This window comes from Humulus lupulus, chromosome 4, assembly GCF_963169125.1.
Source record: "Humulus lupulus chromosome 4, drHumLupu1.1, whole genome shotgun sequence".
NCBI lineage: Eukaryota > Viridiplantae > Streptophyta > Magnoliopsida > Rosales > Cannabaceae > Humulus > Humulus lupulus.
In genome coordinates this window covers 44098413-44110829 of record NC_084796.1, presented here as the reverse complement: position 1 = coordinate 44110829, position 12417 = coordinate 44098413, and the positions used below count along the sequence as shown (strand labels likewise).

General features: G+C 35.8%; 2 protein-coding genes and 1 long non-coding RNA gene across 3 annotated transcripts; 2 read left to right on the top strand and 1 right to left on the bottom strand.

The window, feature by feature from the left end:
- The first annotated feature begins 1113 nt into the window (after nucleotides 1–1113).
- Nucleotides 1114–2926, top strand: LOC133830376 (uncharacterized). The gene is made up of 3 exons (XM_062260349.1): nucleotides 1114–1604; nucleotides 1698–1825; nucleotides 2373–2926. Exons 1-3 carry the CDS (start codon nucleotides 1247–1249, stop codon nucleotides 2538–2540), a joined length of 654 nt encoding a protein of 217 aa, XP_062116333.1. The 5' UTR covers nucleotides 1114–1246; the 3' UTR covers nucleotides 2541–2926.
- A 1116-nt stretch (nucleotides 2927–4042) lies between these two features.
- LOC133832129 (pentatricopeptide repeat-containing protein At5g66520-like) lies at nucleotides 4043–7233 on the bottom strand. The gene has a single exon (XM_062262513.1). The coding sequence runs from the start codon at nucleotides 7231–7233 to the stop codon at nucleotides 5287–5289; it is 1947 nt and encodes a 648-aa protein (XP_062118497.1). The 3' UTR covers nucleotides 4043–5286.
- A 360-nt stretch (nucleotides 7234–7593) lies between these two features.
- Nucleotides 7594–11123, top strand: LOC133830375 (uncharacterized). Its single transcript, XR_009892026.1, has 2 exons — nucleotides 7594–8912; nucleotides 9104–11123. It is a non-coding gene; the product is annotated as an uncharacterized LOC133830375 (long non-coding RNA).
- Nucleotides 11124–12417: the final 1294 nt, after the last annotated feature.

Genomic DNA, 12417 nt, shown 5'->3' with positions numbered 1-12417 from the left:
GAAAAATTCATATGGAAGAGGAATATAGTAAATGCATATGAAAGGCATGTATTATCAAATTCATATTCATATACATACACTTAAATATACTTATTTATTTTAATTAATTTTCACTATGTAAAATATTAGTTAAATGAAATAGTCATAGACAGTTGAGGGTTCCATTTTCTTCCATGCATGATGCATGGAAGCAAGGCCCTCTTTTTTGGCTCATCTATTTATAAATATAAATATAATTATATATATATATTTTCAAATAATCATTCAATCATACCATCAGAATCAGAATAATATGAGTATATAAAAAACATTGATATCAAATATTTATGAATAATAATTTTTAATATTTCTTAGAAAGACTCGCATCACAAGGGGTCCATTTCCTTCTGCATGTAACCATATAAATTTATAAATACAGGCAAAAATTAATTAAATTAATAAATAAATAGCATACGTTATAATAAATATATTTTATAAAGATAATAACAACAACTTCCCTAGATCCACACCTAAGTCCAATGCATCTAGTTTTAAAATAAATATATTACAAAACCAAATAAAATTCAAATAAATCTCTTATAACCCCTTCAAAAAAAATAAATCTCTTACAATCCTTTATTCTACTCTCATTAAAAATAAAAAATAGATCAAAATGTATTTTCTTTTAGTGGCGCGTGAACACATGCAAAGAAGGGGCGTGAAGGTGAAGTTAGCATTTTTTTTGACAGCGTGGGATTGGAGACTAGTAATTGAGCCACGTAGACATGTAACGGTTTAAGATTAAACTCTCAAATGATGACGTGGCAAACGCAGGCCATAAAGCAGAGAGAGAAAGAATAGAGAGAGAGAGAGAGAGAGAGCACGCTATGGATGAGCATTTAACGGGCGGTGGATGACTTGAGGTAGACCAAAAGTATGTAACGTATCTGACCCGTTTCGTACAACAACAACTAAAATCAAACTCTCTGTTCCTTCATTTCGACCAATCACATCTCACCACGTCAGCACTTTTCAGTGACTATAGTGTCCTCACATGTCAACTCGTAAATTACCAAAATAACCTCGTCAAGAAAAATTAAAGATAAAAAGATGAGAGTTGGTCAGTAGAATTGGAGTAAATGAGCAGTGTGGCTATAAAGAGCTTGTTTCATTAGCTCAACACCCTCCTCTTCTGCCTTACCATCTTCTTCGTCTTCAACTTTTCTGGTTTTGGAGAAAGACAGAAGAGAGAGAGAGAGAGAGAGAGATGGGAAATTGTCAAGCCATTGATGCAGCAACACTGGTGATACAACACCCGAATGGGAAAGTAGAGAAATTGTACTGTCCTGTGAGTGCTAGTGAGATAATGAAGACGAACCCAGGTCACTATGTTGCTCTACTCATCTCCACCACTTTGTGTCCCACAAAACCACCCGGTGAGAACACTGACAAGAATAGTGCTAGTAGTACCACCACCACCACAACCAAGAGTGATCACGGCACCGGTGCCGGGACCGGAGGCACGGGCACCGGCACCGGCTCTGTCAGGTTGACACGCATCAAACTTCTCAGGCCAACTGATACTCTTGCTCTTGGTCAAGTTTATAGACTCATCACAACTCAAGGTTTGTTCTATATAAATGTTATCTTATGTTTTTTCTCTTCTTTTTTGGCTGGTGGGTTTGGATTATAATTTGTTTTTTGTTTGTGGGGTGCAGAGGTTATGAAAGGATTATGGGCAAAGAAACAAGCAAAGTTGAAGAGAAGCCAGTCAGATGGAGATATGAGAGTAGAGATTATTGGAAGAGAAAAACCAGGTTCAGTGCCAAAGGACAAGAACAACCAGGTGAGCTTTCGTTGGAAAAAGTTTATATTTTTCTTATTTGATTATCGAGTCTTAATTTCTCTAGATTGATGCCTCGTGGTGTTGTTCAAAGCTTGAAGTTTTCTTTCAATATATAAGTTTAATTCTTCATCAACCCCATCTTCTGTGTTTTACTTGAAATTAAACTCCTGCATTTATTTGCCACAATTAAGTTTCTGACTAAAAAGCATTTTTAAGAAAGTTTACACAATAAACAAGAAACTTTTATTTTGAGGTCTAAATTTAATTATTCATGAATCAGCATAATATCAGGGATAATAATTAGTCCTCCCTTTAGTAACGGCCTAATAATAAATTAAAAAAAGATACTCCAGCTCTCTCAAGTTGTGCTAATATATTAGTAAATCAATGAAAAGAATCAATAATATGATTGATTAGATTAATATTGCAGTTGAAGGATTTTGAGTCAGATATTCCTTAACTCACTATTCATTCGTGAATATGAAAAAGATATACAAAAACAAAAAAAAACCCAGCTCTGATCTATGTTTGTGTTAAATATTTTCAGGTGATAAAACATGAGAGACACCGACCAAGGACAGCATCAGCATCATCAGGAACACCCTCTGCCATAGCCAGCAGGCCAAGAACATGGCAACCCTCATTGCATAGCATCTCAGAAGGTGCAACTCCGAACCTGCAGATGAGAAGAAACCATACCTCCCCTTCTAGTTGAATTGTTAAAACGACAAACAATTTAGTGTCGTTTTATCAATCCAAGGAGACTGGCATGGCAGATAGTAGAAGCAGCTGCAGAGCAGAAGAGTACTCAAGTACTTACTGAGTAAGTGAGATGAGGGGAGTCTTAAAAACTCGGTTGTTGAGGTTGCAGATCTGATCTGCGTGAGAGTTGAATAGTTGTGCATAGGAAAGAGTGTCATTCAGTATCCAACTTACATTAATCAAAATGATGGGGTTTTGTACCTAAAAAACACTGAAATGCAACTTTGAGAAAGAAAAACGATACTGCCTTTCATCTCATGGTTGGATTATTGTCCTTTTAGTTTGTTAACTTTTTTTGTGTATATTGAGCCTCGATTAAATAGAACATTTAAACTGTAATCCAGATAGTTCGCTCTACAATGTTTAAAGGTTGCAAATTCAATCTTGACAAAAATATAGCAAATCAGATTAGAGGTGTTTTCTAATGAAACACTGTTGAAGATCATAAATGAGTACTGACTTGTGCAAAGTGTATTCTTTTTGGATAAGAGCACTGAAAGTCTGAAACCACATCTGTAAAACCACCAAATTATTCAAGACCTATAAATATCATTAATTTCTAATAGTAATAGCTCAAACTTTATACTTTGATGTACATGTTATAATAAGGAAGCATAGGCAAAAAAAAAACAAAAGTTCAGTTGTAAACTAAACATTGTAATTACTAGGTCCTATAATTAGAAGGTGTGTTTGAATATTAAGTGGTAATTACTTATGAATTTCATGTTTGGTAAAACAGTTACTAATTATACAGAAAAATAATATTATATAGTAATACTATTTATAATTGATAGTAATTAGTCATTACACAATATAATTACACCAAATTCTCAAGGGAGACTAGGAGAATTGGAGTGTAATTAAGACTCCTTAATTACCTCAAATTACATAGTTACTGTCTAATTATATGGTCAAACAAACATGCTAAAATGAGTAATTACTCTAAATTACAACTAGTTCCAATTAATGGGTGGCTTCCCAAATGCACCCTAAGAGTTTATGGAATATTTCTCTATTGGATGTGTCATTATTATTGGCAAAGTGATTTTTGAAAGAAAAGAAAGTAACTAAATCATCCAATTTACAAAAATAATAGTTATAATAGTGTTAAATTTGTATTTGTAATATAATAATCTTACTTGTCGTAACTTGGTATGCATAATTCTCAAAAATGTGAAATAAATGCTCAAATTTAACAATTTATATTAAATATATTGAATATATTTTTTTCCTCTATGGCTGCCCCTTTTGTTAGAGAGGATATGCTTCATCCTTATGAGTTGTCTTTCTGAGTTTGTTATTGTATCTTTCCCCTAAAAATTCCTCAATCAACAATACATTTATATTTTAACATAATTTAATACAATCAATTTCAGAAAAGCAAATGTGATTTAATAGTGGTATAAATATTTTATTATTAATCTAATAAACTTCCAAAGTATACAAACAAAAGACTCATAAATAATGCCTCTAGTTACTCAAGTATTGCTACAAGGTACCTTATAGTGCCCAACATAGTATAACATGATATATTATTATTGGTGTAATTAAATAGAATTTTCATATATTCTAATTTAGATTGGAATAAGTGGGACTAGACATTAAATTTTATCAAATAACCGTATAACATGTCATAGGAAGCCTTTGTCAGTTTTTTATTTCCAAGAAAACTCAGTAAACACTGCGAAGTTTGTTTCAGCTAAGCCTAGTGCCAAATATCATATGAAAGCCACAAATATCTTATTGATAGTGCAGTAAGAATTAAAATAATAATAATAATAAAAAAGTGAATAGTAATAATAATTAGAAGAAAAGGTGTCTATCATGCATGCACGCAGTCATGATGGACAAAACGGCAGAGCCCTAAAGAAAAAGTAGTATGAGAATTTATCTTCATAATGCATGATATATAACGCATTCATTAGCACAAAGTATGCTTTTTTTAGCAGAAAAGAGAGCCATAAAATTAGCAAGATTACCTGTAATCAATCATTAGAATTGTAGTACTACTGCTTTTTTGACCTTTTATAGAGTAAGAGAGTGAGAGACACCATCAAAAAGATCTTTTTTTAGTGCGCTGGAAGTAGCAGAAACTTCTCATACCCGTGCCATTTTGTTTTCTCCTTTATAATATTCCTCTTTCTTGCCTTCAGCATCCAGGAGCAAGAAAAACAGAGGCTAACATAGCTAAAGATACCATCTTTTTTGCCTCTATTTCCCTTTTTCCATTTCATTTGTTATTAACTTTATCACTTTAGGAATATTGCTCCACTTAATGGGCAACTTTTTTAGAGTAAGACAATCCAGACCAGCTCACCAGAGAGCTTTTTCTAAGCATGAAACTTCTGTCAATTATGCATTTGGGTCTCTTCAGATTCCAACAATAATACATAATGATCTTTCCTGCGGGCCATCTGATGTTTGCCACTGTTGAACAAACTTATAGCATCACGTAAGAGTTGTCTGTATTCTGAACACATCACCTGAAATTTTAGATCATTGCTTCGAGATGCAGTATATACTTTCTTAATATTCTAGCCTTTACAGTAGTTCCTTTTTATAACCTCAATGGATAAAATCTTATTATTTTCTGAAATAACTTTCCAGCTTGGTACATAAGAAGCAGCCTCAGACATGGTAATTCTCATATCAGTAATAATCATTCAACTTGGATTTGATTATATTACAAAAAGTGAAAACTACCAATAATCATTGCATGAGCATGTCCCCTCTTTGAAAGTGTGGAAACGAGAACGGTCTCTGATGATTAATTCTCTCTTATAAACTAGGGATATGGCCTTCAAAGCTGAATGGCAATCATCACATGTCCTTAGATTTTTAACAATCCTAATTGAAGTCCCAGGCTCGGTACTCATTAGCCCAAAAGCCACGGCTAACTTCTCACTATGGTTTGTGACTGCTTGCTCTTTGTCTTCTTCACTCAAATCAAAGGAAACTTGACTTGTATTAGAATTATAGCCTCCTAATTGAGCCCGTTTCAGAACTTCACTTAACTTTTCTTGAATCTGTGCAATCCGAGGATGTGATCGGTCGGCAACTCGAAACTCGTGAATTACTCCATTGACTTCAATCAAGCTATGCCCCGGGCTGGACTGGTTTCTTTTCTCACCCATCAAATGTCTCAGTTCTGCAACTCTCTCCCATTTACCAAGAGAGGCATTCAAATTTGAGAGAAGCACCTTGCCTTCACTTTGTCCATTATGGTCTAACAGCTCAATCTGCCTTGAAATTCGCTCCCCTAGTTTGACATCACGATGGATTTTACAAGCGCTCAGCAAAGACCTCCATATAACTATGTCAGGTTGCATTGGCATACTCTTGACAACTTCATACGCCCTTTCCAAATGCCCAGCGCGGCCAAGTAAATCAATATAGCACCCATAGTGTTCTATCTTAGGAGTGATTCCCCATGAGCTTTCCATACGGAAGAAAACTGAAGAACCCTCATCTACTAAACCTGAGTGACTACATCCATTTAGTAGTCCTAGAATTGTAATGCCATTGGGCATAACATTTTCCACCAACATTTGAATGAAAACTTGAACAGCATCTTTACCACGTCCGTGAATTGATAAACCATTGATCATGCTTGTATAGTTAAAGACATCCCGTTTGGGAATTCTACAAAAAACCTGGTTTGCTCGGTCTATTTTTCCACACTTTGCATACATATCAATTAGAGCAGTAACTATATTATTGCTAAATGAGATTCCAGTAGCATCTATATATTTGTGTACCCACTTCCCTTGATCTAAAGCACCAAGATGAGCACAAGCAGACAGAACTGAAACAAGGATAGCCTCATTAGGCTTCACCTTGCCTTCATACAACATGTCATGAAAACAATCGAGAGCTTCAATATGCCTCTCACAGCCAACAAAACCGGATATCATAACAGCCCACGACACTTCATTGCGCAATGGCATCCCATCAAACAGTTCACAAGCTTTGCTAATCTCTCCACGTTTCGCATACCCACGTAAAAGACTAGTCCACGTGAAAGCATCTCTCTCAGACATTTCATCAAACACTTTCCGGGCGTCCTCCATTCTTTCAAAAACAGCAAACATGTTAATCACCGCATTGCCCACAAACAAATCAGACTCGAGCCCATTTTTCACCACCAACCCATGAAATATTTCTCCATGGTGTGAAGATATCTGATGCGAACAGGAAGTGAGCACGAATGTGAACGTGTACTTGTCAGGCAAAGAAGAGGTCAGCATTTGACTGAAAAGAAAAATGGATTCTTGGGAGTTGTGTAACTTTGAATAAGCTCTAATCATGAGGTTCCATACAAGAGTGGGGGCCAAAGAAGAAGGGTAGCCATCAAATAGTGTTCTAGCACTATTGAGGTCCTTCAAAGAGAGATAACAGTTAATAAGAGAGGTGGTCAAAGAAGAGTGAGATGAAAGTGCCACGGTGAAAACTCTGCCATGGATTTGCTTAAGCTGAGGGAGTCGAGGACGCTGCTTTAGTAGCTGAAAAAGTGTTTGTGGGATTGGATGGTCAAAAGGGATTCTGATAAGACTTGGTTTGGTTATGGCGGACAATGTAGTTGATGAAGAAGAGAAAGGGAACGAGGGAAAATGTTTGAATTTGGGTCTTGTTGTGATCGCTTTCATTTCAACCTTTTTGAAGGGTAATGAAACACGAATGAGAATGTTATATAGTTACTCCTTTGTAGTAAGAAGAATGCTGTTATATTATATTTTTAAGTTTCTTAATATAAATATTTATTTTTTATAATAAAGAAGGAAAAAACTATGTTAAAATGTGACATAATACAATAAATGTTTATAGTAGATTTCTAAGTGTTAAGGAGTAGCTGCTGAATTAGTTGGTTACTACTGTTTGTATTAGTTAGTTAGTTGTTGCTTAACAACTTAATTCTATTTTCAGTTGTAACTAATTCTTTTCTAGTGCTCGTATATAAGGAGTTGATCCTTCTTTAATCAGTTAAGTCAATAATACACATTCTTTTCAGTTCATACTTCTTTGCTTAGAAACCTATTATGGTACCAGAGCCCTCTCTTTGACCCTTTGTCTTTCTCGATCTTTCTTCTTCTTGTTCTTCCGTGGCTCAAGCTTCAAATTCAACCAATGGCGCCTCTTCACAAACTACTTTCGCTACTGTTTCTCTTCCAAAAATAGGTCTCTTTCAATTCTCCCACACCTTTTCCATTCGATTAGATGATCATAATTTTCTTCCATGGAAACACCAAGTTTTTCATGCCATCCGAGGCAATCGACTGCACAAGTTCTTGGATGATTCCAACATTCCACCAAAGTTCTTGACCGATGCCGATAAAGCTGCAAATCGTCCGAGTATAAAATATCAAGATTGGGAGACACAAGATAGTTTACTCATCACTTGGCTTCTTTCATCGAGGTCTGAGAAAATGACCAATCAAATGATTGGTCGAGACACCACAGCTCAGATCTGGTCTACCCTTTCCGATTATTATACCTCTCAAAATCGAGCCAAGATAAGTCAATTTCGAATTCTTCTTCGCAATACTCTCATTACTAGTTCTTTAAGTGAATATCTTCTCAAGATAAAACCATTGTTGATACTCTTGCCTCCATAGGCCATGTTACTTCTGAACAAGATCATATTGAAGCCATTTTTAATGGCTTACCCAAAGATTATGAAGTTTTTATTACCTCTGTTAACACCCGAACTGATCCCTATACTGTAGTTGATATTGAACTCTCTTGATGGCTCAAGAAGTTCGGATTGATAAAGTAGCTAAGGAACTTGATATTGTTACTGCAAAGGCCAATCTTGCTTCTCAGTCCCGTCCAACTGGTTCTCGTGGAGGGTTCTTGAATGGCAGTTCTTGTGGTGGATACTCCAGAGGCAACTATCCTCAATATGGGTATAATGCTCAACAATTTGGGAATTCCCCGTCATTCCCAAACCAAGGTGGTCGTGGTTCATCCTACACTGCTCGTGGTACTCCTCCTTCTCCATTTGGAAGTGCTCAAAGTTACCCAGGTGCTGATCGTGGTTCTTACAACTCTTGGGGACAAAAACTTCAGTGTTAACTTTGTCACAAGCAAGGTCACAATGTCAAAACTTGCCTCTACTTGTTTGACAAATCATTTCATGGTCCTGAATCTTTCCAGAATTTTTCCCAAAATCCTTCAAGTGGTGATATGCAAGCTATGTTAGCTACGCCTGAAACTGTGTCAGATGGTAGTTGGTACCCTGATTCAGGCGCAACCCATCACCTTACTCCAGACCACAGCAATCTCATTCACACATCTGAATACTTTGGTGAAGAACAAATTCACTTGGGTAATGGTACATGTTTGTATATTAAACATGTTGAGCAATCTTATTTTCATTCTCCCTTGCATCCCAAACCTCTTTACTTACGCAACTTACTTCATGTACCACAAATTACCAAAAGTCTTCTTAGTGTATCTCAATTTGCTCAAGATAACCATGTATTTTTTGAATTTCACTATGATATTTGTTGTGTGAAGGACCAAGCTACATGAAAGATCTTGCTAGTTGGGAGACGCCACAAGGGTCTATATCGATTTAACCCCATTTAACTTGCTCAAATTGCCAAATCTTCACCATTTGCCTCATCTGCTAGTTCTTTTTCACCTCACGCAAACTGTCATGAACTTGATGATGTTACTTGTTTAAGCACTTCATCCTTTGTTTCTCCTAGTGTGTTTACTCTATGGCATAATCGCCTAGGACACCCTTCCACAAAGATTGTAAAGTCTGTACTAAATTCTTGTAACATTCAATTCAGTAATAAAAATGTTTTAGATTTGTGCAATTCTTGTTGCCTTGGTAAACATCATAAGCTGTCATTTCCTCTTTCTACCACTGTCTATACAGAACCTTTACAACTCTTGCATTCAGATTTATGAGGTCCTGCCCATGTAACATCCTCTAATGGCTATAAATACTACATTAGCTTTATTGATGCATTTTCTAGACATACTTGGATCTATTTACTAAGAACCAAAGCTGAAGCTTTACCCACTTTTATCAAGTTTAAAACTCAAGCTGAATTATAACTCAGTTGTCAAATTAAAGCCATTCAATTTGATTAGGGGGGTGAATATCGTTCATTTACACATTTTCTTGAAACTCATGGCATTATGCATAGGCTTTCTTGCCCACATACACGTGAACAAAATGGTATTGTCGAACGTAAACATAGGCATATAGTGGAGAGTGGTCTTACCATGTTAGCTCAGTCATCTATGCCTTTAAAGTATTAGGATGAAGCCTTTAGGATTGTTGTTTTCTTGATTAATCGTATGCCAACACCTGTACTTACTAATGTTTCTCATCTTGAAGTTTTGTTTCAGGTCAAACCCGATTATTCAAAACTTAGAGTGTTTGGCTGCCTTTGTTTCCCTAATCTCAGAACTTATAACAGAAACAACCTCAATTATAGGTCAACCCCGTGTACATTTCTTGGTTAGTGTTTGACTTACAAGGGGTACAAGTGTCTCTCCAAAGAAGGGCGTTTGTATCTCTCTCGGGATATTCTGTTTCAAAAGGATTTGTTTCCCTTTGCCTCCTCACATGTCTCATTGTCTTCGTCATCACCATCATCACCAAAGTTGCCCTCTGCCAAGCCTCCAACTATGTTTGTTGCTCCCCAATCTGAACCTTCATCCAATGCAGCCATAAATCCCTCCCCAAATCACTCTAGTCCTTCCACTCCAATAGTTTATGTCTCATCCCCCCCACCTCAAGCTAACCCATCTATACCTGCTTCCTCGTCCTCACAGCCTCATGTTGATAATGTTGCCTAGCATACTTTAATATCTACTCCTGTCTCCACTGACAATACTACCATGAATACTAATCTTGTTCTTGCAGGCACTAATACACACCAAATGGTCATTAGAGCTTAAGATGGGATCCACAAGCCCAAAGTTTACATTGCTTCAGTTGAACCAGAGAATCTTAAAGATGCTATGCAGACAACTCATTGGCATGATGCTATGACAGCTGAGTTTAATGCTCTCCAAACAAATTATACTTTGTCTTTGGTGGATTTATCTGCTGGAAGAACTCCAATAGGCTGCAAGTGGGTGTACAAAGTAAAAGAGCATCCGGATGGTTCCATTCACAAGTACAAGGATCGACTTGTTGCTAAAGGGTTCCATAAAAAAAAGATTTTGACTATAAAGAAACCTTTAGTCCAATTGTGAAATCGGTTACAATTCGGATTGTGTTGAGTATTGCTCTTTCAAAAGGTTGGTTTATTCGTCAACTAGATGTCAACAACGCTTTCCTCAATGGTGATTTGCAAGAGGAAGTGTATATGACACAACCTCCGGGGTTTGAAGATAAACTTCATCCAACGAAAGTTTGTCAGTTACACAAAGCATTATATGGTCTCAAACAAGCACCACATGCTTGGTTTGACAAGCTTTCTGGTACAGATTTTTCTACCGCAAGTGTACGGTGTATTACAATATAGTTTTAATTTAAAGGATGTCGAACCCACATGGATTCAATATTTAATTCACCAATTACTATAACTTTTTAAGTCTATAATTTTAATTAGAAAATTCCACAAATAACTCAAACAATAAAATAAAGAAAATGAAATAGCAAAATAATGGCAGCTAATGATCTTGGAAATTGATTAGATAAAAGATAAATGTACTAGAGTAATGATTTCACTATATTAATTATGAACCATGGTTTCTTTATTATCCTAATTAGTTCTCCTCATTTGTAATTTCTAGAATTCTAATATAATGCATCTATCTTTCTCAAGCATAAATGCAATTAATCTCAATTAATCAATATGATATCTCTATTCGCTATTAATTAATCAAGAAGTCATTAAGCAAAAATTCTTTTAAGCCAAATTCATAGAGTTCAAGGAATCTCTCAATCTCACAATCACTCTATGTCAAATCTTCCTATGTCCAATCTAAGTTTATCTTTCTCAAGCATAAATCCTAGATCTCAATTCACAATAATGATGGCCAAACATTAATATGAGAAAATTAAATCAAGAAGATATGAACAAACAAGAAGAACTTCATAAAGATAATAATAATAGAAACCTTAATTCAATAATCAAAATAGATCCATCTAATACTATAGCACAAAAGGAATTTAATTCTCCATTACAAACTTAAACACAATAGCAATGTAGTTGTTCATAATTAAAAACTAAAATAAAAGGATGAAGAAAGAAACTAGATGTAATGATGGTGATGTTGATGTTGATGAATTCTAGCCTCCTTTTTCCTTTCCAAGCATGTAATCCCAGGTCTAATCTCCTCCAAAACGTCATTAGAACCCTAATTATGCTTTTCCTTTTATAACCCCTCAAAAAGACCTCTTTTGCCCTTCAAAATTCGTAACTTAAATTTTTCGTACGGATCTAGGCGTTGTTGCGCTACTGGAAGGCCAAATATATGCTCTCTGTAATAGTTAGGCATTGTAGCGCCTGATGATGGCGTTGTAGCCCTAATTTAAGTAAGAAATTGCGCTGCATCCCCTGATGATGGCGCTGCAGCGCCTAGGCAAATTCTGGAATGCTGAATCTTCAAGACAGGGCTACAGCGCTAGAACAAGGGGCTACAACCTTATTTCACTTTTTTTTTCATTTTTCTCCATTTCATTCCCGTTTTGTATGAACTTCGCACCACTTCTCCTTGGACCCTACACATACACAACACAAGCATAAAACCAAACAAAACAACTTAGACACCTACAAATTAGATATAAAATGACACGAATAAGTGAATCTAAAATTCACTTATCAAACTCCCCCAAACTTGACAATTACTCGCCCTCG

Bases quoted from the DNA above. Each gene is read 5' to 3' on its own strand.
- LOC133830376 (XM_062260349.1), top strand. From the start codon at position 1,247: ATGGGAAATTGTCAAGCCATTGATGCAGCAACACTGGTGATACAACAC. The intron at 1,605-1,697 runs GTTTGTTCTATA...TGTGGGGTGCAG, and splicing joins TAGACTCATCACAACTCAAG to AGGTTATGAAAGGATTATGG. The intron at 1,826-2,372 runs GTGAGCTTTCGT...AAATATTTTCAG, and splicing joins CAAAGGACAAGAACAACCAG to GTGATAAAACATGAGAGACA.
- LOC133832129 (XM_062262513.1), bottom strand. From the start codon at position 7,233: ATGAAAGCGATCACAACAAGACCCAAATTCAAACATTTTCCCTCGTTC.